Source organism: Ictalurus furcatus, chromosome 3 (assembly GCF_023375685.1).
Source record: "Ictalurus furcatus strain D&B chromosome 3, Billie_1.0, whole genome shotgun sequence".
In the NCBI taxonomy this organism is placed as follows: Eukaryota; Metazoa; Chordata; class Actinopteri; order Siluriformes; family Ictaluridae; genus Ictalurus; species Ictalurus furcatus.
In genome coordinates, this window is record NC_071257.1 from 20,085,300 (window position 1) to 20,113,258 (window position 27,959).

At 39.3% G+C, this 27,959-nt stretch overlaps 1 protein-coding gene across 3 annotated transcripts; it reads right to left on the minus strand.

The window, feature by feature from the left end:
- Positions 1 to 27,392, minus strand: pax2a (paired box 2a). 3 transcript variants are annotated; one of them, XM_053621317.1, is made up of 12 exons: positions 26,994 to 27,392; positions 25,659 to 25,661; positions 25,072 to 25,237; positions 24,009 to 24,206; positions 20,413 to 20,498; positions 20,170 to 20,289; positions 19,374 to 19,418; positions 13,217 to 13,392; positions 9,979 to 10,099; positions 2,205 to 2,306; positions 499 to 585; positions 1 to 173 (listed from the first exon to the last, which is right to left on the minus strand). In XM_053621317.1, the coding sequence occupies exons 1-12, from the start codon at positions 27,034 to 27,036 to the stop codon at positions 97 to 99; spliced, it is 1,224 nt and encodes a 407-aa protein (XP_053477292.1). In that variant the 5' UTR covers positions 27,037 to 27,392; the 3' UTR covers positions 1 to 96. The 3 variants fall into 3 exon arrangements, with proteins under 3 accessions (XP_053477292.1, XP_053477291.1, XP_053477290.1); XM_053621316.1 differs by lacking the exons at positions 25,659 to 25,661; positions 26,994 to 27,392 and having other exon boundaries at positions 25,072 to 25,600; XM_053621315.1 differs by lacking the exons at positions 1 to 173; positions 499 to 585; positions 2,205 to 2,306; positions 25,659 to 25,661; positions 26,994 to 27,392 and adding an exon at positions 4,450 to 4,783 and having other exon boundaries at positions 25,072 to 25,600.
- Positions 27,393 to 27,959: the final 567 nt, after the last annotated feature.

A 27,959-nucleotide genomic window follows, 5' to 3' on the forward strand; every position in this document is an offset into this window, starting at 1 on the left:
CGCTGAATGGCCATGTTGGACCGTAACACTGTTCACACTGGTGCGATGCGTGGGTCATGGTTGTGTTGCTGCAGAGTGACGTGGTTGCCATGGTAACTAGTGGCGGTCATAGGCAGTGGCAGCAGTGGGAGGGGCCGAGCCCCGGGATGCGGCACTATAATAATAAGGGGAACCTGGAAGTTAACAGAAGAGCGGACCGTTTGAAAACAACCAGTGCAATGTACAGGCCCGCTTTAAAGCAGGAGAGAATACAGTCTCACTTCAAATCAAAAATCAGCTATTGTTTTACAGGACAATGACACTTAGAGTAATTGAGTAATTGTTTTAGAGGTATGATAATCTTTCATTTTTGTCTCTTCAGGAAATAACTTCAGTAACAAACTAGATGCTAATCTGTGAATTAAAATGTGCTCAAGATGACATTTGTTCAATTACTAAATGAACAAATCCACTTTGAATTCTCCAATTTCGTACAAGATAGGTAGTGTTAATACTCACTTAATAGTGCAGGGTTGCTAAACCTCCAAGCTTCATTGTAGGTTGTGTATTGTGGATGGGAGTAGGGGTTTCCTGAAAAATCGCTTCCTAAAAACAAAACAAATCCCAGTCTAAGAGAGGCAGATCTGATCAACTGCACCAAATGGTTACCCCCTATCATTTTAGGCTTTCCTTCTTCTGCGTTTGGTTAACATTTTCCATAGTTCTAATCATCTTCTATATGTTGAGGCTTATTTCTTTAAATGCTTCTCTCCTCCAGCTTTTGACAAACTTGGACTTCCAAAAGATCCCCATGTTACTCATTTTTGTTCACACCCTCTTCTCATTCTCTTTATATAGCTTAGACTTTTGTAGAGTAGTCGTGAGTGTGTCAGTGAGCAATGCTGTTGGTCCCCACGTTTCTTTCTTTTATGAGACAATAAAGGCTGGGGTTTATATGAAGCTGGTGAGGAATGGCTTTTGCTTTAACAGTGTTTTGGGGTCTGTCACTAAATCTTAGTTGTTCTGGGAGCAGATAAATAGGAGTGCACATTAAACCCATGGCTCCTGGATTTAAGAGGATTTCTCTGTGTGTGTGTGTGAGACAAGTGAAAATGAATCTTTGATGAAGACATATTTGATGTACCTTTAAAGATATGTTTGCCCAACAAATGAATTCTGTCACCGAATTAAATTTGTCCTGCAAAATGTATTCATGTTTGCTGGCTGGGCAATCCCACCAAGACTGAATCTGGCTGAAGCACTCAACAGTGCCCGTAGCAAGAATCCTTTTGTGTTTGATGTAAAATATTTGTCTTTTAATGTTTCGCTCTCTGTGCAGATGTCTTTGCAGATGCTGTGAGACAGATTTTCAGCCAGTCTTATTCCTACACTCGGGATAAAGTGTGGAAACAATGCTTTTTTGGGGGGATCTTAGCTGAGCTCTGTCTGGCCTTATACTGTAAAGAATGGATGTTGTGGTATGTGTATTTTTGTATGTGTGTTTGTGTGTGCGCTGTTTGGGGAGAGGGCACCACTCTGTTGCCAGATTGCATCCTGACCTGGTGGCTGGCAGTGAAACTCAAGCTGGGTCCCTGAGAGAGATAGTGATTTAAATATTTACAGGCCTTCCTGCCCGCTGTTTTGTGACCCTTAACTGTTTGCTGTGAACCTGAACTGCAGGTTAAGTAGAGGGGGAAAGAGATACGCTCTGCAGCACTGGAGGCTGGGGCAAGAGATCCCTGTTTATCGATGGTCCGTGAGAACACTTTGGGGAGGGTGGGGAATAATGAGCATTGGAACCCGTGTGGAACTGAGAGGAACTGTCCTATATCCTGTGCCTTGATCGCTTATTGAGTAGTGCTAATTTGCTCCTGCGCATCCAATAAGCGGCCTGATGCTTGCTTACAGGTCAATTACCTGTCCTTACTGTCGTTACTGACTGCATGGCTAGCCCTTCTTATTCCCACTGTGCTTATCATTGTTAGCGTTAATCTATCAATACTATATCAACTGTTCAGTATGATTTTTACCTGACACTTTAGTTTAGTTGTCAGCCTCAGCAAAATTTGAAAAGTAAGGCTATCAAACATTTCTTTAAGAACTTTATATTGATTTGGAATGATCTCAAGTTTGCTGAAGATGATCAATTGGGGAGGACTACTGACTGAAAATATTATGAGCTCGCTTAAACTTAACGGCCTCATAAAACCAGTAATATGACTCACCAGGAACCATTCCAGCAAGTGTTGAGGTGGGGTAGCTGCCTTGCCCAGTGGGGGGGACGTGAGGGGGGTAACCTGGGAGAGTCGTGCTGGCCATGTCTCGACCTGAAACGAAAGTGGTGAAGAATGTAAGAGCAATTCTGAGACCAAGCCAGATATATTTTTGTGTACTTTACAAGCAAAAATCCAATTGCTGGCTGATATAGGCTTGGGGTAAGGCATGGGGTTGTGTGGACTGCATAGTATTCACAGTAAAGTTTATGGTGCATAAAATAAACTGGAAAAGTGCCCTAAGCTTTAAAGCGTGATAAAGTAACACACTGGCAAGATATGTGACCTTATGCACAATAATAATAATAATAATAATAATAATAGTAGTAGTAATAGTAGTAGTAATAATAATACTTTCAATCATGTCATAGCATTTCTTCTCCTTTTACACAATGCCAGTATTGCTAATCACCAATAATGCTACGATCTAAAGCTCATCACTTACCAAAGAGAGTGCCAACAAAGCAGCCACAGATGATTAGAAAGACAAACAATAAGGCTATATGGTCTGAAACTCATTACTGGTAAACCACGCTGTGGTCAAAAGTCATCTTGTCTCCACTTTACCATTCAAAAACTGTTTACACAGCAGAACGCAAAAGCACCTCCACAGCTTTTCATTCTTCCTAGATCATTTCAGCCTTCAACTTTCACACTTTCACAGAGCAACACTGACAGCCAGTTTTTACTCATGCTGAAGTGACATGGATGAACAGAACTGAGCCATGTTATTTGTCAGAGCCCATACTGAAGGACAGCTGAGGACTAGAAATACACTTGGCCTCCATTTTCAGTGTTGTAATTGGGGGTTATGGCCAGCTTGCCTGGCAGATAAACTGGTTGTGGGACATGCAGACCTTTACAGGGCCTCTGTCTTTGTTAGCATGAGGGTCAATGATGGTTATGTAGGAACACATTCCCTCAGACTTAGCTGTAATTAGGCAACAGGAGTCTAAAGTCAAAAATACTCACAATTTGCACTGTAGAAATGTACTAATAGAACCTCATACAAAAAAAATAGCCTATTGTTCAAATGATGATGTCAGTGAATTTCATTCAGTTTCATGTGAATAAAGATGAAGTGTTATAACCATTAACACTGGGACTACGTTGGTTAATGAAACTGTAGCGCGGTAGTCTTAAAAGACTATTTCTTACATAAATAATATTAATGATGAAATATAGATGCCATTTGTAAAAAAAAAAAAAAAAATTAACATGATTTATACCTTTGACACAGTTATCGACAGACTGCTAATGGCATTTGTTTCATGAGTAGTTGTTCAAAGCTAATATGCGATTCCTCATTAGAGTTGCTTGTCTGAAATGACTATACATTGCTATACAAATAATCACAGTTGTCTAGGTTGGTTGTTGGGTGTAGGCAAAATAAATCAGCTACAAATTTAAAGATCCTGTGGGCAAATCCTAATCAGAACATTGTAATTACAATAATGATCAGGATACAGGGGAGCAGCTTTCAGAGTGAAGCAAATGTAGTGAAATGAACCTAATGATCATCAGCGCTCTCTTTTTAGCACTGTCTCCCTGAGACACAAGGTGCTGTGACCATAAAGAAAATGAGCAGATTAGATCAGATTGAAATTCCAAACTCTCTGAGAACAGAGTCGCTTAAACCTGCACGCTGAATTCAGCACAGCCTGGGGCTACACAAATCGTCATTCAGTGTGTACAAGAAACATGAGGGAAGGACAGACTGAGCAATCATAAATGCAACAAAGCACTGAAGACAAGTCTAAACAATGGCTATTATTATTATTATTGTTATTATTATTATTATTGGCCTCCTGTTTTTTTTATTAATGTTGTTGTCGTTGGTGGTGGTGGTAGTTTTTATTATTGACATTTTTACTGTTGTATTCTGTAAAATATTTGGTTTCTTTCTTGATTAGGTTTAACCTTTATTATGTTTCTGCCCATCTATACATCAGGGTTAGTGAGTCTTTCAATAAGAAACTGATAATATTCAGAAAAGTGATAAAGAGGTATTTTTGTGCATTTTGAAAAAAAAAATCTGGTATTTTGAAATTAATGATCATGTACTCTCTCTGTCTCTCTTTCACACACACACACACACACACACACACACACACAATATTTGGTAATGTAGATAATCTGAAACAAGATGGTGAAGGTCTATCTTTAGACTTTCACAGCATAAAAAAATGCATTAGATAAAGCCATTTATGTTTTATGGTAGCTAGTAGCTCTGGGCTACAGTAGGACAGTAGCTGTCTCCCCCCAACCAGCGCAGGGTACAATGATTTTTTTTTCTCTCTCTCTCTCAAATGAGGTTGTACCTGCTATAATAGGCTGGCTTGCGTACTGGCCGTAGCTGGGGCCATGGTGGCCATAGGCACTGTAGCAGGGGGTGGAGGCGTCTACTGACACACCAGGCTGGAAGGGCAACAGTTCCGCTAGCCCCGAGGCTGCAAGTGAAGAGGGGGTGAAAGGAGCCAGCGAAGCCTCGTGCGGCTCTTGCTTAACACACACCATGGAGGAATGGGATTCTGCCAGGGTGAAGAAACAAAACAAAAGCCACACACACAATCAGACAATGCACAGGCACACCCATGGACGAAAAAAAAAATTAATGACGGATGATGATGAGAATGGGAGCACTCAATCAAAACAAAAAAAGAAAGATGGGAGTTGTTTGACTATGATGATAATGTGTAATGCGATACATCGCAATTTAAAATATCTTAGTGCTATTTCTAGATGGCCAAATTGGAAGTTTGAAAAACTCAGTGATTTCTCTGATTAATAAATAAACACTTAAATAATTTAGCTAATTTGTAGTCATAATAATAATAATAATCACAATAATAATAATAATAATAATAATAATAATATATTATTATTATTATAGTTGTAATCGTTAATAATATAATATTAACTGTGATCAAATGTGATGCAATTTGGAGCAGTTTTATTTAATTTAAGCTTATGATCCACTATGACTTGTGTTCTACCTGTGTGTGTGTGTGTGTGCGTGTGTAAGGATGAGTTAGCATGTACAGGACACACGGTCTATAAGACACAGTTCAGTGTAACGCTGTGTAGAGGCGACTGATCCACACATGATCACCCTGGCGATACCTTAAAAACACATTGTTAACCAAATGGAATCTAACGTGGTCATCTCTTGCACCTTGTGAATGTAAATCCCAGAGCGTAAAGAGCTTTCTTTACTTGAAAGAGTCAGATGTATCTTTCTCAGCCAAAACCCTTGGGCTTTTTCTTTGAGTCGAATGCAAAGTGTCAGGTTAGAGATAACTCCTGTTTCCAGCACAGACGTGGTGCTTTTTCTTTTTTCCTTTTTTTTTTTTGTGCAACAGCAAATGCATAGAACATATTTGGTTTCAGAAAGCAAAAGCCTTGTAATAAATCTATGCAACAAGACTTATTTGTCAAAATTTGTTCTATAATGAGTTGTAATTGGCATTCTCATTATTGGAAAGCAGGGTTTTTTTGGGGGGTGGACAAATTTGAGGTTTCTGTGTATACTTTAGCTCTACAATAACTTCAACAACCAACAGTAATCCTCCCAGATAAATCAGACACAAATATCATGGATATTTCCCAAAGGTTTAGTTGTAGGAAAATAGTATAGGCACACTGAAAATGCTTCTACAAATAATAACAAATACTTCCATTTCGAAACATTAAAATTAATGCCTTCAGTTTGATGAAACCTGTTCTTTTTCATTCACCATGGTGGATTTGCTCCTGCAACTTAAAAAATCCATTCTTTCTCTTTCTCCCTTACTCATCTTCTTTAACATCCTCCTCTGTTATATTGGCCTGGCCTGTTGGGAGGGCTCTCACAGCTCCATGATAGCCTCATTAGCTGCTTCCCAACTATTGTTGTTTTACAACCAAGCTGTGTGCACAGAATCCCTCATTAAGATAAAGTCTCCTTTCTGTCAGATGCAACCCTGATAACCCTTTTAGACCTAACGCTAGGAAATAAGGCAACTTAACTGACCCCATTCCCATACAAATCAATGGCAGATTTTCTTCTTTCGAGTGGCTCTAACCTAACAGCGACATCTGCATACAGTACCCGAATAATAAACATCACTTTTTACTAGAGAACTTGTTAGAGAATATAAAATTTTTGCTGCCATTCACACAAAAGGGGTTAAGAGGAGGTATAAAAAACGAACAGCTCTGATGACTATATTTTACGGAACGTGATGTTGGTCATAAAGCTCGACTTTCAAGATGAAAACCTTAGAGGCCAGTAAACAAGAGGGAAAGAAAAGCTTTGAGCGGAATTAGACCTCCTGTTTTCATACACTGTGCTCTCCTGTTGGCAGACAAACAAGGGCACTGAGCTACACTGACCCAGGCTTAGTGTTCGAGATCAGTGAACTTTGAAACTAATCAGAAGTGCTGTTGCTTATTGTCCTGTGGACGAGCGAGGCCTGCAAAAGGGAAGGCTGTCAGCCTCCTGATTACTGAGATGGGAGATAAACACAGGTCTGCGCTGAGGTGCTCTCTCAGCAAAACACATCACATCAGCTCCAGCTATAGAGTTCTCTCTGTCTCTCTCTCTCTGTCTCTCTCTCTCTCTCTCTCTCTCCCCATTGTATGGTTTCACATGGGTGCAGATCATGATGGGAGGGGCAGGGAGTGACTTTTTTCTTCTTTTTTATAGAAAAGTCACCTGCATTCATTTCATGACTTCATGTATGCAAAAACAACATCAAAAAAGCATTCATTTATTCACCTTTAGTAACCGCTTTATCATGGTCAGAGTCACTGTGGATCCGGACAGTATCCCGGGAAGACTGGGAATGAGGGGGAAATATGCCCTGTATGGGACTACTTAAGTTATTGACTTCAATTTTCAATGTTAAGGAACTAGGAATTTATCACAGACCGCAAAAATAATAATACTGAAACACTTTAATCAACTGAAAGCGAAAGCGAAGGGTAAGGTCAATTAATGTTGACTTCCAAACCTATGTGTTAAAAGTCATGTGTGCTCAAAGGTTAGTGTGCCACTATAAGGATGAAATAAACATTAATTTGGGCAGCAGGCCTGGCGGGGGCTGTGCTGAGCTGAGACACAGGTAGTTTGTCACAGGGCCACACATGAGGCGCCTGAGCCTAGCTGGCTGCCTGTTGTTTGCTGCTCACTGGAGAATACCAAGCCACACTTAAAAAATGGCTCTCTGGCGGATATATTTCAGCCGAAGCTCATCAGCAGCATAGGCCAGCACAAAGCAGCCTTTTCTTTCTCTCAGCCTGCGTATGCTGCTTTTTCTTCTAACTTCTCCTTCTCCTTCCCCATGCTTTTTATTTCTTTCCTTTTTTCCCTTTTTTTTTTTAACAGAGCCTCTAGACATGGAGCTCTGTTGCTTTCAGGCGCAGCCCTCACCCCCACCTTCTCCTCCTACCATCTCTCTGAAGAGATTTGGAACAAGGGAGATCCCTTCAGCACCTGCTCAGGTTTTCAGTGGGTCAGAGGGGTGCCCATTTATTCGGTGCCATCCCACTGGCACCAGGAAGACTTCCATTATATGCCTCTGCAGGGAGGGCGCTTAAGAATGTGCACTGGCTATTCATTCCAGAGGTATGTGCAAAACGGCCTTTATAAAAGACAAGTCATATCTGGAAAGCATCCAAGTTCTTTTTCCAAACTTGGAATAAATCATGCCTTTGTTTTTTTTTTTTGTTGTTGTTTTTTTTCCCTTCCCCTTACTGTTAGTGCATGAGTATTGGATGGGGCTGACTCATATAGGTAAGCCTCTTGGGCACTGATAAGAAAGTCGGACAAAAATATCACAGAAGCAGTTTATTTTACCGAATAAAAATTGGGAATTTATTAAACTGATATTTAAAGGATTATCTCAGTTCTCAGAAGTTTTCTGTGCCTAATCACACATCAGGTTTATCTGTACCTATTTAAGTATTATGCATGTTCTTGCACTTATCACTATTTTTTACTGCGTGTACTATGTACGTCCACTACACCATTAATTCACGTTATTGAAACTGCTGTGGAAAACAGAATTCCCACTGTTTCTAAAACTTTGACTTTACAAAGAATTAATCCAGCTACCTAACAGGGCTTCTTGCCTTTTTCAGACACTCAACAGCAGTGCTAATTCCTTACAGTAATAGGATAAACAGCAAACAGAAAGGAGCCGTGTCTTCTACGTCTCACGCTCTTAAAATTCCAATTTCTGTTTTTGTAATGAAGAATTCATGAATCATTCAACTTTAATAGATTATGCAAATGTCATGGCATAAAATCAACATGATCAATGACAGCGTGAATTTTAATTAGCTCAGGAAAACATTGCAGCGAATGGCCATAATCTGCAGCTCTATCCAATGGCAGGGAGTCATTTATTCTAAATTAACTCTCAGTGTAAATGCAGAGGATAATTTAGCACCTCTTTTAACTTAGTCCTTATACCCATTTCCAGAGTTTATCACATGCTAGAACATCCAGTTATTGCATATAACCCTACATTACTTGCTCAGCGCTGCATTATAAATTGAGTTATTACTGCCAAAAGTCATTTAAAATACCATGCGCAACACTTAATGCTCAAGTCTTTCCAGTGAAGATATTTGTGCCTAGTGTTGAAAATAACTACATTATCGTTTCATATCAGAGAATTCACATAACAGTTATAAATTCTGTCAGCACTGAATATTTCTTTCTTACTGTATGAAAAACATTGCCACACACTGATTGTAGGCCATCATATACTTTTGTCTTTATTAATTATGAAGAAGCATGTATGAGGGGGAGTTTGTTTGGTGAAGTGTAAGGTGGTCTGCCTCGAGACCCCCTGCGGAGTCATATCCCAGGTGCAAGAAAGGCCACCTGCCATGAGGGTGCTTCCCAGACCGAGACTGCTTTCATACAAAGGACAAAAACACACCTTTCTTCTCCAGGGGCCCAACTTTCTGGAGGGAATCCTACCTCCCACATATTACCGAGACGCAAAAAGCCCTTTCTTTTCACATAACCCTGGCCGGCTATCATTTGAGAAGGGGCACAGCTATTTTCAATCATCCTGTCCTACGCCCCCACAGAACTCATTGGCTTTGATGGCTCGTGCATAATTATGTGAATTTTATTAAAAGCTCAGCATATTAATCTCAGCGCGACAGTTGGCTATCAGTAAACTTAACCTTCTCTGAGGTAATAACAGCAGCTACAGTGAAACAATATTTCAATTAGTAGGCCTGACATTAACCACTACATACCGGAAGACAAGAGGGAGGATGGGGGGGATATTGTTGTAGAGCAAAACACAAAGTCCTGTTCCTAACCAGGAATCTTCTATACAGGCCAAAGACAACCTTCTTTACAAAGGCATATTTTCACAAGATTGCTCCTTGTTTTCATCCTCCATTCCTCAGAAAGAAAAGGTAGACGCCAGTTACTGCATGGTGACGTACTTGACACTGTCAGTCAGCACTCCAGTCATCAAATCGAATATTCCCACTCTGTAATGCACGTAACATCACCTGTCTCGCCAGTGAGAGGTATTCTGTCACACTGTCAGTCAGAGCAGGTCACACTAATCTGACCACTTTAGATAGAAACACCAGATTCACTTGTGAAGCTCACCTTACCACGCAATGCATATCAGAAAAGTTCAGACAATGAATATAAGCCCTCGTGCCAGCTCTGCATGATAGACTAGGACAAGTAACCCAGCTATCTTACCTGCCACTACTGGGTAGCTCTGGGAAACGCTGGAGCCCAGTTCGGAGCTGGCGCTGGTGGATAGGCTGGGCTTGACCTCGTCCAGTCCTGGGTTCAGTGCTGGTAGTGAGTATTCGTTAGCCTGCCAAATGGGGGTACATTTTAAACAGGTGTACGGCAAAGGTCACTTCTTAAATTTTTATTCATTTGTAAAACTCCTAAAGCTTATGAGGTGCCAGTCACAATATTTTGTTTGGCATTTTCCTCAGTATTATAAAAATGAAATGTGCCACCAGTGAAGGCACCGGAAACATCTACGTTAAGCTACCTACTGCTCTACTGACCAGCTTTATAAATGAGCATCTGAAATATAGTGATACTGAAATTCTATAGTATCTCCCTCCTACTTCTGGAGAGGAAACAAGACTGTAAAGGCCTGTGTGTGTATTTTGGTGGGAGGCCATGTGCATGGTGAGTGCATACATTAGGTTTTTGAGCAGGGCTGAGAGTAGGATTTGGAGAAGCTTGAAAGGCAGGGCTGTCAGCTGCCTCTTTGTGCTTGACTGCAGCCATCCCCATGACCAGCCAAGGGAAGAGCTTTGTTAGATTACCAACATGTGGCCCCATTTCTAGAGCCACAACCAACCGTTTGTAATTGTTATCTTTGGAATAAGAAATGATGACACATAGATGTGTAAGTACGAACAATTAATAAGATTTGTATAATTGGGAGAGCACAGTACATGTATGCTCTAGTTGCTGAATTGTGTTTTTGGATACAATAATCTCTACACGAGATTTGCATATTTATTGTTTATCATTAAATCAATCATTAAACAATTTTAGTGGTTTGAATTTTTTAGTCGGGACAGTAATTTTTATGGAAGGCCCAGATTCTTAAAAGCTATTTAGGCTGGCTATGACATTAGGAAACATCTAAAAATGCTCTTTATGAGCAGCCTTACTGCATGCTTTACACTACAATGCTTTTATCAAACCTCTCTGACAATGAAATGAGACTTCCGGCTCATGTGTTCATCTTGTGTTCTGGGTGTGTGTTTGTGTATATGTGTGTGCGAATATGTCCGTGCATCTGTGCATCTCAATGGGACTGTGTCCCAAAGGGGAATGCCGTGACCCCAGTCTTGTCTGTCTCTATCCCAGATAAACTCTAATTGTCTGATACAACTGTTCACTGGGCCAGTGGCGGATGTTCCTCTCTATTCGTCCTGGCCTCAGATGCACAACGGCCATTTTATCATGCAGATAGGAGCAGGTTGGGCGTGGGGCAACTGAAGAGCCATCTGAAAAGGATGACCAAATGGCTGGCAGAAGTGTAGGAGGGGTGAATCCATTGACTTCAGCACTTCCAAAATGGCTTTTTAATGCCTTGCTTCAGACCCCAGACATTGGCTAATAGCTTCACCCTTTCAAGAGTTAAAAAGAAGGCCAAAAAGAGACCAATAAAAGGGAATGTGGTCTGATTAATGTTATACTGTATTAAAAGAGATTTTTTTCTGGACTGTTCCAGGCACTGCACTGTTTTTTGCACACACTAAACTGCTTTCTTTGCTGTTTTATACCTTTTTTGGGTTCTCTTTAAGACTGCAAGTCATTTTCAATTCGTTTTGCTATTGATCTTCCAATAGGTGAGGGCTGTCCCCCTGATTTATCACCAGTGTAATTCGTCACGATTGGAGAGAAATTAAAATGAACTCAATTAAGGCCACTGCATTTGCTTTATAGGCATCCACTTGGAGTTTCAAGGGAAAAATTAATAGTCACTTGTTTAATAGTCTATTGAAAGTAAATAAAGGTTAAGTCTAAGATGGCTGTATATAAAAGGATATAAAAAGATCTGACCCTTGTATTATTTTAGCAAGGCTTAAACTGTATTTCTGGCTGTACTGAGGCTTAGAAAAATCAAATGGGTTTAATATGCACTGAAATTACAATTGAAATGTGAAATTGCAAGAGATTTTTAATATTAATTAAGAAATGTATTTATTTATTTTAAATAATACGTTGTGCTTTTATGTAAAAATGTGATGTTTTAAAATGTACCATGTGTCAAAGGTTGCTGCTCATAGAAGTGCTTTCTTCATTTTTACTATATTCTAATATTTAAAAAACCCTTTTGGTATTATGCAGTGACCAAGAAAAATGATGAACAAATCAAAAACCAGTTTTAAATGGGAGATTTACCCAGGAGGTTGTTCTTAAAGTTCATAAAAAAAAAGGCTGAGTTGCTTCTAAATGAGAAGTACTTGTTTGAGGAAGCAGTTTAATTAAAATCTACTTATCAGAAAATATGTTTTGATTTAGAAATACATTTAGACATGGTATTAACTTCAATATTTACATTTGTCAAAATTTCAGTCATAAGCTTTCATCAAAATATCTTTATGGCAGTAAAAATATATAATCACTGTGTTCAAAATGTGAATATTTTTAGTAAATTAGTTTTTTTTTTTTTTTTTTAAGCTGTGCAGATGAGAAATGAGTGATAATGTGATAAGAATAAAATTTTGTATTTATAAATTGGTCAATGTTATAGGGTTGTTTTGGATTAAAGTATTAAAGTAATCATATTTTGTATACGGTAGACATGAATCTGTTTACCTGAGTAGGCTTATGTTGTGAACAAAAACTGTAAAGGATTGTCAGCAATTTATTTGGCAGTGGAATTATGAGGGCTAGTTTTATAGGAAGTGCTCAGTTGGGTGGTAATCGGATGTAAATCAGTTTAATCAGTTTATTATCCAAGTGCTCAAATCAGTTAGCTGGTAAAATTAGGAATGCACCAATTTAGTACTCAGTATTAGTACTGGAGCTGATATGAACTTGAAACATTGGATTGGTATTGGATCAGTGATGTATTTTACTGTATTTTGTTACTTGAATGTTATGTTCTTTTTGGGCAACATTATGCATCATGACATAAAATACAAGATTCAATATTCAGGGAGATGTCTGCACTAACTTACTTAGATATCAGCATCAGATCTGCATAGGTTATTGATGAATTTGTAGAGCTCTGACAACAGTATCATTTAAAAAAATGAAAATCGAATTTTTTTTCATTCTCTTTTGGATCCTTTCACTATAATATTATTGACTGATCTTGTATTAAATAGGCTAGGTTAGGAACTAATACAAAAAAGGCATTGCGTTGCTTATATTTTTGCTTGATATTATGAATTTATTTGAAATATAACTTGGTTATAAATATTTAGCAGCTAGTTGTGCTGTTACTGACCTGCTCTGGTTTGATGTGCTCTGATGTTGGGAAGACGTCAGGGTATGATGGCCGCTCAAACACCCGGTCCAGAGCCTCCAGCTGCTGCTGAGTGAAAGCATCAGCCCTCAGGTGCTTTCGTAAACTCTCCACACTACCCTGAGAATCACTGTTTGGGCCAGAGCCATCTGAGCCATCTATGAGAGAAGAGAGAGACAAGGCCACATGCTAGTAGGAGTCATTATGGCCCTATTTCTCCTTGGAGCAGGCCCTCAGCCCCTCCCCCCTTCCTCACAGCTCAGGATAGTGCATCTCTCAGCACCAGCAGTGAGAGCGGGGATGAATGATTGGTGTATATCAGTTCAAATTCAGTCAGCACTGGCCTCAAACAGATCCTAATAGCTGTGGAAAGGCAGCATGGGGGGGGGGGGGGGAACGAGAGTCTAAGATTGAAGGAGAGGGAAAGGAAAAAGGGGAGGAGAGAAAGCGAGAGTAGTTCTTCTCTTCCACCTTCACCTCCCCTTCCTGGTCCAGCATCAGCACCACCATCATCATCATCATGTGGTAGGTCTACAGTAATTGATGGATTACCTTCAGTAAAAACATGTTGGAAAGACCAAGTGTTTTAGTATGAGCTGTAGCAATAAGCGGGTGGAGGGGGGCTGTTCTCATTCGGCGATGGGTGGAAATGGAGTGCTATTATTTAAAGGCACAATTTCCTTTAGAATGTAATGCTGCTTTCACTTTCAGATTGCTTTTCCCTGGAAAAAATGGGAGGCTAGCTGCAGCCTGAATACAATTACACTGCTTGACTTCTAGCTTATGCATTTCCTTCAGATAAACTGTCTATAAACAAATGAGCAGTTTCCCTTTGGCCTTTGACCTTATCACCTAACTAAAAGCACCTTATGAGCTTTCCCAGCACTCTGTTTTGCTTCTGAAAATCTCCGGCTAACCTGCCTGCCACGCCAGTAGCCACCCAACCTCCCAGCCTCTGACTTTAGCTCCCTTACAAATCTGTCATTCTAAATTTGCTGCAGATTATGTTCTCTCCTCGGCGTGAGTGTGGTGATATATGATATGCAAGGCCCCTATTGATTGCCTGATCTGGTGGCAAGAGGGAGGCGAAATGAACTTGAAATGAACATCATGCCTCAACTCATTGTGCGTATAATACTCTACTTAATCCCACATTTTTCTGTGCTATGGAATTCAATTGATCAATCATGTTCCACTGATAGTACCATTTCAGAAGTGTTATTGCCATTCCACCCAGCAGCTTGACCTTTTTTCAATGGCTGAAGCCATAGGATGAACCTGACTTTCAGAGAGAAATGGATCCATAGAGAGCTGTGATAGAGAGCTCTGTGTGTGTGTGTGTGTGTGTGTGTGTGTGTGTGTGTGTGTGTGTGTGTGTGTGTGTGGTATTCTTTGTGTGAAGTAGCATCTAGAATGAAGCAATATATTTCTCCCTCCTATTAATCCCTCTTGTGGCATGTATGGTTTTCATATTGTTTTTTTCCTGCCATTATTTGAATCATTCCATATTTGAGGTCAACCATTTCTTATGGACCTCTCCCTTGGGGGCCTTTTTATATGACCATGTGTTGTTGCTGTATAAAACTCAATTGTTCTCTTTGGTACAGAAGAAAATAGAGTCATTAATTACTTTCTATCAGCCAGCCTAAGTGCAAACTGCGATCAATAAGCAAGCGTGTGTCATTCACTGTGGTAAAGCATGCTTCCCATACTCAAAAGCCCAAAACGTGCAACGCTGGTGGTGGACACAGGGGACACTACTGCTACTTGAGCTGTGGGGGGCTGGGCTGCTCTACGCTACATTACAATATTTAGAAGAGAGCTGAGCTACACCAAGGTTACATCAGCTATTTGTCTTCTTACGTGTTATTGATTCAGTGTTCTCCTTCCGCCTTAACATATAAAGAATGAAGTGTGTAATAATGGGTACAAATTCTGACCTCTAAGGAACTAAGGCACATGAGACAGTCACATAGTGAAGAATCCACTGTGTTGTTTCTCTGTGTCAGTTCTTTGCTGATTACACTGTGGTTGTTCCACATTGACCACATTTGGACACTTTTTTCGTTTTGACATCGTCTTACATTAGCACTCTGGTGCTATGGGACTGCGGCTCTGTCAGATCAGATAACCGGAGTCCATAAAACACTGCTCTCCTGGGCTTCCTCCTCCGCAGGGCCTAATTCAGATAAAATTAGAGCAGAAGAGATCTAGATTTTCCTTACACTAAAAAAATGACAACAAACATCTTAAAATACATCCTAGATTCTAACCTTAAAAAATTGACCTTTCATTTTCATTAATTTTTTTTTAAATTATTGACCTGGTGAGACTGAAATTTCAAGCTGCAAATGTTTTTTATTTAATTTAATTTTATTAAAATTTTTATTTTATTTTATTTAATTCACACAAAATTACAATACATTAAAATACTAAGGCTACCAGGCACATGCTTAAGGCTACCAGAGTTACAGCAGTAGCTCAAAATATTTGCAAATTCTTCGTTTTAGCTTTTCCGTGCTTTGAAATTAAATGGATAGATGGGGCAGCCAGGGCAGGTGTGACATCCTGTAAACAGAGGGATATTGTGCCTTCTACTTTCATCTCTTGCTCACTTCAGATAACATCATGCCTGAGACAGACAGAGAGGGAGAGACTTTTTGGAAAGTAAATAGCAGGCTTGCTCTTGACCTGGACTTTACTGACAATATCATATGCCAGGTTTTGTTTAGTGTTTATTTTCTATATCCAACTGAGGTGACACTGCTGATTTGCCAGGCGATTGCTACATTAAATAACAAAATGATGGTTGCAAATGCAGATAATTCTATTCCTGCAAAACTGTAACTGTTTGAATCAAACACATCCTGCGCTTTAAAAAAAAAATCTATTTTGAAGGGAACAAATTAAAAACACATAATGCAATGGTGTGGGACAAAGAGAAGGAGAGAGGAATTGAGTAAAGGGGCAAACACCTTCCATGTCAGCCGTACTTAGTTTGAGAAAAAAATCCCCCTATTTATGAAAGCCATGGAGCGGAAAGTCTGCACGGCAAATAACTGTATCATAAGAGAAAAGAAAGGGAGAGAACAAGAGAGCGGGAGAGAGAAAGAGAGTGAGAGATGCTGCTGCTGCTGGTGCTGGTGGTGGCAGCAGCACAAGCGGGGCTGTTAATTTCCTGTTATGTTGCGGCATGTTTAAAAGCTTTATTAATTCAATTTAGCTGTGCTGAGCAGGCTGGCAGTGGGCTGAGGAATGAGAGCCCTCTCTCTCTGTCTACCCCTCCTCCCCCTTATTGTGAGAGTGGGTTGCTCCTGACACCCATATCACACATCCTCTACTGTACTCATACCCAGGCCATCATTTAGCACATTGGATTCATGTGACGCAACGTTCTGGAACACAATTAATAAACGCATCTTCCTCACTCTTAACCTCTCTCTCACTCTCCCTCTTGCTCTCTTTCCCCTACTCTTGCTCCTTTTAAAACCTGAGTAATGCAGCGCACCATTAATTCTCAGCATCAGTGCCCATAATTGACTTTTCTCTGACATGATTCCTCTTCAAGCGAACCAGCCTGTCCTTAGATGTTTCCATGCTGCAGATTTGTGAGGTGTCATTTTGTGAGCAGGCTGGCAGCAGACGACAGAGCGGGTCTGCTTGAATGCAGATGTATCAGCAGAGCAGGGCATAGACCTTTTGTGTCCTTTGATAAGGAGCCCTGACACCTTCTTCTCTCGTGGTTACGCTCCGCAGCCTCGCTCAAATCTGGGCTTTCTCTTTCATACAGAGGCCATCATCGGGATGAGATCGGTGGGATGTTCTTTTTCGATCTAGACAGAGGCCAATCCATTTCTTGGTTTGGATGTATTTCATTTCTATTCCTTTTTTAGAGTAGAATCCATATTGACACAATAGAATCTTACAAGCCATGAAATAGAAGCACAGGCTAAAGCGTTCTAGCTGCAGGCCAAACTATTTTAGCATGGGGATTTGAGGTGTGCTGGGGCCGTTCACTCTCAAAGCAATCCTTGTCAAATGAACAAACGAGCTACAAAGAGAAGTGCTGAAGCTTTCACATGCTTTGACCATGATAGCATTGGCTTTGAGGATGTAATCTCTTTATCTTGTCACATAAATAAACTGCTTTGCCTTTTAAATCATCCAACTTTAATTTCTCTCTCATAAGCCCACATGCTTGTCCACTCCCACATCAACTTCAACATTCACTTCTGTTTTTATTTTTTTTTTGGTAGGTAATTTATTACAAGCAGCATCAAACACTTAAACTCCCTAACTACCTTGTGCTTGCCTGTCTGGATTTATATAGAGGGAAAAGACAGAAGGGCAGCTTGGGTCATATCAACCTGCGTATCAGCCATAACAAGGTCATAATCAACTAACCACTGCTTTGGGTGGGTGGAACATATAATATCAATACATTCCTGAACACAACATGCTGGTAATTAACTCAGTGCACTCATTTGTCATATCTGGTATAGAGGTATTAATGAATGAGTGAAAAAGCCTGAACAGACTTAATTCCCCCCTTTGCCATTAATGCATTTTGCACGACAGGCATTCTATTTTCCATAATGAGATACACAAATAAATTTAGCAATGGATTGAGGGGCCTGCATAGGCAGCAATATGGTTGAGGCACATTCTCAGTGTGTTGGTGTAATTGGTATCACTGCTTGCAGACATATAAACCAATCTTTACAAAGATAGGGCTGCAGCTCTCTCCCTCTTCCCCTTTAGGCTATTCCTTTTGTCTTTTCAATAGCTTGTGCATCCGTGATAGAGAAACCGGGATGTTAATTTGTGAATTAATAGCTTTCCTCTGCAGAATTGCAAATTCTCTTAAATGTCACTATGTTCAACGTGCAAGCAGCTATTGCCACCAAAGAACTAATCTAGAGAGGTACCCCCTCTCCTCCTTTTCCCCTTTGCACCATGGTTAATGTCACCCATAGCTAGTGAATCTAACATGCTACTTCTAATTTGCAATAACACATGAAAATGGCAGATTAATGACTCTTATGACACCTATGTCCCTGAAATTCCCCTTATGAAGACCTGGTGTACATAACGCATGTCACACTACATTATCTCCACAATCCCCTTGTAATGGGGACTTTTTTAAGGGCAGTGCAAACTGGCTTCTATATCTGAAAACAAGTGCAATGGCCTGATGCTCAGTAAAATGACCATAATTTCAGCACTATTAAAAGAAAACCCGGAGCGCAAACTTTTTCTGCAAAATCAGCCAGTTTTTGTTCTTATTACATTTGGGCTTCATAAAACGTGCTATTCTATCCCGTCCCCCAAAAATCGGATTAACATATTTTCAGTTATGTCATCATCTAATGAAGGCGAGACTTGCGGCACCTAGCCAAATATGGCTCAGGTAGCCCAAGGCTGCTGTGCTGCTATGAAATTGAAACCAAGCGCAGACTGTCGAGCAGCCTCCCTGATGTCCCTGTGTGAAATAAGGGCTAAGTTTAAATAACTCACAGCTTTCTGGACAATTGGCACAGAATAATAAAAAAAAAAGAGCTAAGAGGACTTTATTACAGGCTAACCATAGCATGTGTTCAGACCAACGTATCTAAACACAGAAACCATAAGTAGTCTAAAATCCATTCATCCAAAAAATATATATCAATTTCACTGTTATTATTTACTGTACTTCTTGTAATGTTAGTAATGGCAGAGCAGAAAAGCAAAGAAAGCTATAAATAGCCAAAAGATCTGCTTAGCAATTATTGACCCCCTCCCCCATTCATTTGACACTAAAATTAATGTAATGCAAAATGTAATCAAACTGTCACCACTTGCATTTGAACATTCATATGGTGATCTGGTCACTCTCAATCCATCCTTGCAGCAATGGAGGAAAAACTCACTATAGCTTCAGCAAACCGTGCAGCAAATGTGATTTGTTATAGACACCTTTTCACAGGCTTTATATATGATCCAAACTGCTCTCCATAAAGATATCATTAGGCATAACTGTACTCTGTTTTCAGCCGGGACTCCAGACACACATACACACACACCCTCACATGGCCACTTGATCAGAGTCGAGTGGCCCATGATTGAGCAAGCAAAGAAAAGGTGGGCTAACAGAACTTACAATATCCTATTTTCCTCCCATCCAAGTGGTTGCCACTCCAGAGAACTAAAGAGATGGAAACATAAAAGAAGCAAGTAGGCCTGCTTTGATAAATGTTTTAAGAGATCATTTCCAACCACTTCCCCCCTCCCTCCCTTAAACTACTCCTGCGTCTGTGTGCTTGTTTGGCACAAAACCACACTGATCTTTATTCACTAGCTTTCAAAAGCTTTTTTTTATAGAGCCGATGAGCCATTAGGCCTTAGGCAGTGTGTGCCCTCTCATTTTGAAAGGAGAGAAAATGTTCGCACAGGTCATGTTCCTTATTTGTGTAACTTGTTTTGTTGACCGTAGTTTGACTACAGTTGTCCATTTTAAACATCGAATACAGACATCCTGACATGGGCTTTAGTGAAAAAAATGTTGTTCATTGTTATTCTTAAAACACTAACACCATTAAAATCGGATGAGTGCATATATTTATGTGTTATTTCCGCTGCACTTACATCCTCAACACTATGTATGCACTATCCTGTCACAGTGCTTATGAAATCATAGTACCTCATGTTATATGTGCACTTTCTAAGTGGTGCTGACATACCACATCATTCACATAGCAAAAAGGTCTTCAGTTCCACAAACAGCTAAATGACACAATCCAATCTGCACTTTTACTGCCTGCATTTTTGAAGTGCTTTCAAATAACCACCTTCTTTTCTTGGCGCATATTTTATTTGAAATTACAGGCAGTCATAGAAAACCCCAGAAAAGAGTTTCAGTTTTAGTAGAAGCACTAGAATACAATCCAGTCTCTTACCATCATCACGTTTTCTCTTTTCGCCATTGGACCGAGGGATTCCGAGGATGCCGTTGATAGAGTAGGAGCCCACCGGGTCATTCGAAGCACTTGATACAGGTGGGGAGGCTGTGCTAGGCACTGGAGAATGCACAGGATGGAGGTTAACACTAGGAGACCATTTTTCAACATAAGGTCTATTTTTACAAAAAAGGATGATTCCCAAAATATATATATTTTTAAAAAGCTAAGCATCTATGTTACCTATAGTGTGTCCGGCTGTGGTGAGGGTAGTTCCTGTCCCGTCTGGAGATGGATGGAAAGGCTGCTGAACTTTGGTCCGTATTATCCTATAAAAACCAGTAGAATTTGCTTAATGTTCTACCAAATGTAGCAATTGCACTACTCATCAAAACTCCTTTTCATACAAAGACTGTTAGTATCAACCAGGTAATATTCTTGTGTTGTCTTGGACCCTTCCTGTACGGATAGCTGATTCTGTCCCAAACAACAAATCTGAAGGCATTAGGGACAGTCGTGAAGTCAATATTTAAGGATGAGTAGGAGTTACCCTAGAGAGACTAGATTCAATCAAACATGATCCCAGTTTTAGAAATATGATAAAGTCCCACTAGCTCAAAGGTGTGATATGGGGGAAGGTCTTCATTGCACTTTGGTCTGAATGATCTTGCAAACAAAGCATGAAATCACATCAATTCACCTCAATGATGGGCTTCACTGCCTTGACCTGGCCTCAACTTCAATAATGTCTCGCTGTCTCTATCTGTCTCCCACTCTCTTTCTCTCTCTATCTATGTTCCACTGTCTGTCATCCTCCCTCCATCACTTAACCAGTCGTTTAAAGAAGTCAAGATTGCTTGCAGCCTGACGCTACTGACTTGCCTGATCAGACTTTCTCACATTATTCACAAACATCCAGGAATGCAGTGTGGATGAGGCCTTATTGATTGTGACTTTGAGATAAAAAGAAAAGTTGTGAATTAATAGTAGAGGGGAATAGATGCAAATGGTGGGCTATAAATTATATGTGACAGGAAAGCAATAGTGTCTCATTGCCTCACAAAAGCCTACTGCAACATTTGATGCCTTTAATCTGGGCCACACACTTTTGAGAGAAGGAGCTGCCATCCCGTGCTGCACACACATTTATATTATTTGTCTTTACATTTTTCACATTATAACCCTAAATATATTAACAGGGATTTCCAATCAAATATTATAAATGGGATTTTATTTCATAGGAAATTCAGTCTAAAACAAATTCATCAGAAACATAATGCCATATTTTATGTTTATGTGCTGAGGCAATACTACTATTCCCACAGACAAAATATTACCCTGAGTGGAATTTTTTTGGTTCTGCATAAGTTCTTATTTATGTGGCTTGCATAATCTATTTTTTTTATATCTTTGTTCCAGATGCCTTAACCAGTGGCCTATCATTCGTCAATAATGACAAAACCAACAAGCATTTTAGGAAAAAAATTAATGAATAAACAGTCCATATTTTATTTGAATTTTGAACATCTGACCATAACGACGATTTGACTCAGACCAGAAAAATTCAAGGCCTTTATTTGGTATCTATGTTCCTACTATTGAATAAGCAATCTGGGAAGGTGAATTAATGACATGCCATGGTGTTAAAAATTCCCTGTAGAAATATGAAAATATCAATCAATACAACTGAAAAACACAGGATCATGGGCATGTGCTGGAGCCTCTACGTTGCACGGCGGACACAGCGTCCACCAGTATGTGTCTAACGTTTAATAATTCATGCAGAGAAATTGTGCTTAAAGCTCGGACATCTTCTAATGTCAACAGAGCAGAGGTCAACTACCTAACCACTCAAAACATGAGGGTCAACTGTCATGTCCTGACTCTGGAGACGGGACATGCTTGGAGACACACACTACAAGAACACCTGTTTGAAAGGCATGAAATTTGTAACCTGGCATTAATATTTTGGCAAATAGAAATTAATTCCTTCTTTTAAGGGCAATCGTCTAGACGCATTAGACATGAACATTTCATTTGAGTAAAGCTAGGATCACTTTGAACTTTCCAGTATTTGTAGCTGATATCAAACTCTCCAACTGTCCAGAGGAAAATTATTTGGAAACTTCTTTGCAACTTATTCCTTTACGCTGGATAGATCACATTTTTGCTTGCTACAGAACTGTTGGCAAAAAAAAGGGGTAATAAAAGCATTATTTTAATTTGTTAATTTTTGTTATTATATAGTAAGACAGGCATACACTAATATATAATAGATCCACTTGATTAAATTACATTTAAAAGGCGCATTGAACATGATACAAACAACAGGTTCAACTTTGATGTCATTCACTAATGCAAATTCTGAGTTTACTACATCCAGGTGTAGAACAGTTCAAATCGCCCCTTTTAAGAGGGCTTAAGCATGAAATGTTTTTTAGTCTCTCTTGCCCTCATATATATATATATATATATATATATATATATATATATATATATATATATATATATATATATATATAATTCTATTTTTTTTTACTCGACAGTATCCAGTGCGGCTCGGTCCATGCTCTCTGTGCAGCTCATTAAAGTGTAATGCTGCTGGCCGCCTCTCTGGAACAGTGCCTCCTAACCAAAGTTCAGCACTAGCGCTCGCAGCAAGGCCTTTCCACACACGTCTGCTTTTTCCCAGCTCACTCGGGATACTTTTTCTCTAGCCCTTTGTGTTTTAATGAGCAAAAAGTGAATAAGTAGCGAATGGTTAACGCTGCTGCTAGTTTTGCGGCGAGATTAATATTCATGCGTCAAACGCCGGTGACAGCTATTTCCGCTTTCATTCTATATATTAGTGTATTTATTAATTAATTAATTTATTTATTTATTACCACGTCTCCTCTTCCTCCTACTTCTAATACTACTACTACTATTAGGTTCTATTGCGACATAATAATAATAATAATAATAATAATAATAATAATAATAATAATAATAGCCTAATAATAATAATAATAATCATCATCATCATCATCATCATAATCACAATAAAAATAATAAACTTAGACGAAGGCACAATTAATAATTAAAATTAATTTGTCGCATTTAGTACATTAAAAATAATATGTCGGTGTATTTACAATTTTGCAATGTTTTGAATTGACAGTTTGCAGTTATTGTGTGATTTGGGCGCACTCTCGGCTACTGCTAGATTTCCTAACCTGTTCTGAAATAAGGAGGCAAGCCTGTATAGCTGTAATGCAGTATTGAGCGAGGGGCCCGTGTGTTTCCCGACGCCACTGGATCTTTTTACAGGTTATTGATTTGGGTTTAAGCGGGACAGATGTGACTTTGCCGACGTAGACCACCAATCTGCGTTTGAACTGCATGCCTGAGACCATCATAAAGAAGAACTCAGCACCGATGAAGCTTCCCTGACGGAGGGGTTACTTTCCCAGTGCCGTGTCCACAACTACATTTGTGCATCTGCTAAACTTTTACACCTGTTAATATGTAGCCTAATAGTTTCCCGTATTTTCCTTCTGCTCTTCCTGTTCCATCGCTTCAATCAAATGAATTAGTTTGGCTATCGGTTCACTTCAGCTGGCAAGAAAACATGACCTTATTTACGCAGTTAAGATATTATGGTAAGAAATGCTGGATATTATTGATGAGGGAAGATGCCTAAAATGCTTTTCATGTAGCGTATTTACGCATTTTTCAGTAAGCGACACGATTAAGCTGAAAATGATGGTTAAAATATATTTTTTAAAAAATTTAGCGGAAAATAAAAGTCATTGTTTTTTTACATTTTTTAATTTTTTTTTAAATTTTTTTTTTTTTACCTGTTGATGGAGGATACGCTTGGAACCGTGTCGTTGTCACACACGCCTTCGGCGAGAAGTCGGTCTCTGATCTCCCAGGCGAACATGGTGGGGTTCTGCCGCTTATATTCTGCAATTTTATCCACAACTTTTGGAGTGGCCACTTTTGGTTTGGAACCTCCAATAACTCCAGGTTTAATACTGCCGGTTTCGTAGTATCTGCGAGACAGGAGGAGAGAATACGTCGATAAAATGTAAGTTGTCCAATACACTTTCCACATCAGACGCGTGGCTTACCTATTATTCTTCCTTAACAGCCTATTGATAGTGGAATTTCTGATATATTTAAGCATACTTTAGCAATAGGCTTGTGATGTTTCCTTGGAAACGGTCTGAATGAATTGTGTTACCAGTCAGTTGGATCAATAATTTATTACAAATTATATTTGTATACATTCGTAGTATTTATAACCTTTTTGTTATCACGTTAATCTTTGGACTTTTTTTACGCCATTCTAAGTTCTTTTTTTTTATTATTATTATTATTGTTATTATTATTGTTATTATTATTATTATTATTATTATTATTATTATTATTATTATTATTATTATTATTAAAAAGTGTTTCATCAATAAAGGTGATGTTCCATGCAGCCAAAGGTAACAGGATATATAACTCATGTTTCACATCGTATCGAACATTCCAAGTGTATAAAACACAATACCTCTTGAAATCCTTTTGATAGCTGGAAAGAAATATGTCAGAAAATTCAAAGATACATATGTAACACGTTCCCAGTAAACATTTTATCATCCTGTCCCGAGATCAATAATCTATCAATCAAAGCAAATCATTTGACCACCGGAGAGCAACGTAAAGAAATAATAAACTCGTTACTGTTTATTACACATCCGGTGGTTGTTGTTGGGATTACGTTTGACTGGACACTTCTCAGCCTCCTTCAAACTTTGCCTTAAAGGAGGCTGAGGAACAGGCCTATTTGTATGACATAAATGCCAAAATAACTCAATTGAGCTCTGAAGGTTTGATTTCTGTGGGACTTCTTATTTATTTTTGCCTTACCTGCCCAGAATTTTGCTGACACAGCCATGGCTGACCCGGAGCTGTCTGGAGATGTCACACGGCCTGACCCCTTGGTGTGCCAGCTCCACGATCCTCTGCCGAACCACGTCAGGTAGGGGCCTTCCGTTCACAAACACCCCTCCTAGCTGGTTCACACCCCCATGCCCTATGTGGGAGACAACAGCACACACACACAACAGCGTAACATTACATACATATAGAAGACACCCTGCATTGTAGCCTACACAGTCTCTCTCTCTCTCTCTCTCTCTCTCTCTCTCTCTCTCTCTCCACACACACACACATACACACACACACATCCAAACGCGCAGACAAATCAGAACCTACGAAACAGTCCGTACAGCATACTTCAAAATTCTAGTGAAAATGATCTTTGTGTCCATATACACACGTTGAGAGCACGATCAGAACAATCCAGTCCAGTACTAACGCACAATTGAAATTATTCGTGCTTAAACAATTTCAATGTATTATTTTTTTTATATAGCCTAGATGTAAATTCTTCAGATTAACAGTCAACTGCTCACAGATATTCATACGTCATATGCTGTATATTAATACTCAACTCGCTTTCCCCAGTCAGCTTTTGCAATATGTTATTATTATTATTATTATTATTATTATTATTATTATTATTATTATTATTATAGGTGATTGTTGTTTTGATGCTCGTGGTCTCAGTGCATTGGTACCTTATTTGTGTTTTAGAATATATATTTATATAACCGGTAAATCCAGGAATTCATAAGAAAATGACCGTACAACCTTATTGTCCTTTCTCCAGCTCGCACAAAACTGATAAAGATATTTTCTACTTTGTGCATAACCCAACAGCGAGTTAGGTAGTATTTTCCTCTAATATTCCATTGCAGCCAAACACATGTCGCATAGATTACGTTTCAGGCTGTTTAATTTTCCTTGCACAATTATTGTAAATAATTAAAAAGATCTTTGATAACTCATATTACAACCACAGAAAAGCAACTGCAAAGCAAGAATTAATTATTTAAATTGGGCGTTCGTAGACAATCATTTTGTTAAAAACAAAAAACAAAAAAACAAACAAACACCACCACCAACAACTTCTTTACTTTTTATATGACCTTATGTCTGTTATTAACACAACTGATTAAACGAATTTCTGCTAGACCTATCTTTATGCGGCTCGTTTCTTGCATTTTTTTTTCCAGCCGCTTCTTACATTTTTCACTTATCTACCTAATTAGAACAAAATGTAGGCTTTTTAGTAATATAAATAATATTTTTCTGAGATTTTATAATTTCAGAAATAAATTCTATTACAATTATCCGTTATCGGTTGCTATACTATTAGCATGCTTTTTTTTTTTATTTTTATTATTTTTTATTTTTTCATTTTAGCCTTAAGCGTCACGTTTAATATGCTTGTTGCTATAAACCGCAGGCCTAATTTATTTGGTTTACATTACAGCCTATGAAGACAGCTAAATGCTGAACAAGTTAAACGTTAATTGTTGCTGGGTCTAATTAGTACAAGCAATTTTATTGTGCGAAATTTCATCGACTTTTTGTCTAACTTCATCTCCTGCTACTCAATATGGGATAACATAAGCGCCAATATGTCAAATTACCTCTGAAAATATTTTGCGCTTTGCGATTGGTCTGCTTAGGTTTGTATCTATGATAGTTATATAATTTAAGTTATGTATTATTTTCCTTTTATATATAGCTACTTTAACTCGAGTACATGTTAGTAAAATTTGTCATTCATAAATTATTTGATGACAGACGCATACAAAATCTCGCATGTGTCTGGGCAAGTTCTTGCACTACACGTTGCATAGCAGGTAGCTTTCTATTTTCTTTCTTTAAGAGGTATAAGGGTATTTAGAAGCGATAGCAAAAACAAATCTTATACTTACGGTGCATCGCCGTGAATGGGTCTGCTTTGCAGTGAATATCCATGGGATAGCAAAGGAAGGAGAGATAATCGACTGAGGTCGCCGTCTCGCCTCGATTATGCAGCTTTCAATGCGGGTTAGAAAACTGCTGCTGTCCGTTTAAAGCTTCAGAGCCGGTGGCTCGCTGGAGAACTTCTTCTTCAAGTTATTCTCGCTTCACTTCCTTCAGGGGTATAACGAGTTTGGCTTGAAGATCATGTCCGTCACTTGTCTTAGAAAGCGAACAAAAAAATCTTTTCGCAGCAATTTGAGCGGAACTGGTCGTTCAGTGGATGCTTGCTGGCCACATATTTTAGAGGAACGGGGTTCTTTTTTTCTTCTTCTTCTTGTTTTTTTTTTTAAGAATCGCTGCCAATTTGCTTTGCGCCGCTTCCAAGTGTCCGCTCTTGAACATGCAGTGTAAAAAATCCGTTTGATATACCAGCAACGCGTTTCTGGGGTTACGAGTCACGCAGGCTGTGTGCGGGGATGATACCGAAAAACATGGACACTGCGAGTGTCTCTAGCGGTCCCCCTCTCTTTAAGAATGGGATGTGCCTGTTAGAAGCTTTGGGCTGAGAATGAAAGCCCTCTTCCCGGTGTGTGTGTGTTTCTAAAAGCTGCAGTCCACCCCCCCCCCCCCCCCCACACACCTTCCTCCTCCTTCTCCTCCTCCTCCTCCTCCCCAGATCCCCCCTCGCATAGAGATGGATGACTTGTCAGACAAAGGCAATGGATTCCAACACTTTGTGATTCGCCAACGCAAAAAAATCCGAAGCCCAAATGAGGAGGTCTCTTCGTCTGACACTTCGGGAAAGGGAGGGACGCAAACAGGAAAATGAGTGACTTCGGGTTGGGAAATCGAGGAAATTAAATGATAAGGAAGAGGAAATGATAATAGCTGCAGTCCAATTGCTGTGAATTTATTTATTTTTTTTTTAACATTTC

Coding starts and splice junctions, on each gene's coding strand:
- pax2a (XM_053621315.1), bottom strand. CDS start 25,391: ATGTGTGTGTGTGTATGTGTGTGTGTGTGGAGAGAGAGAGAGAGAGAG. Junction 20,499..24,008: donor AGCGTATCCTCCATCAACAG/GTAAAAAAAAAA, acceptor TGGTTTTTATAG/GATAATACGGACCAAAGTTC. Junction 13,393..19,373: donor TGGGAGGAAAATAGGATATT/GTAAGTTCTGTT, acceptor CTTCTCTCATAG/ATGGCTCAGATGGCTCTGGC.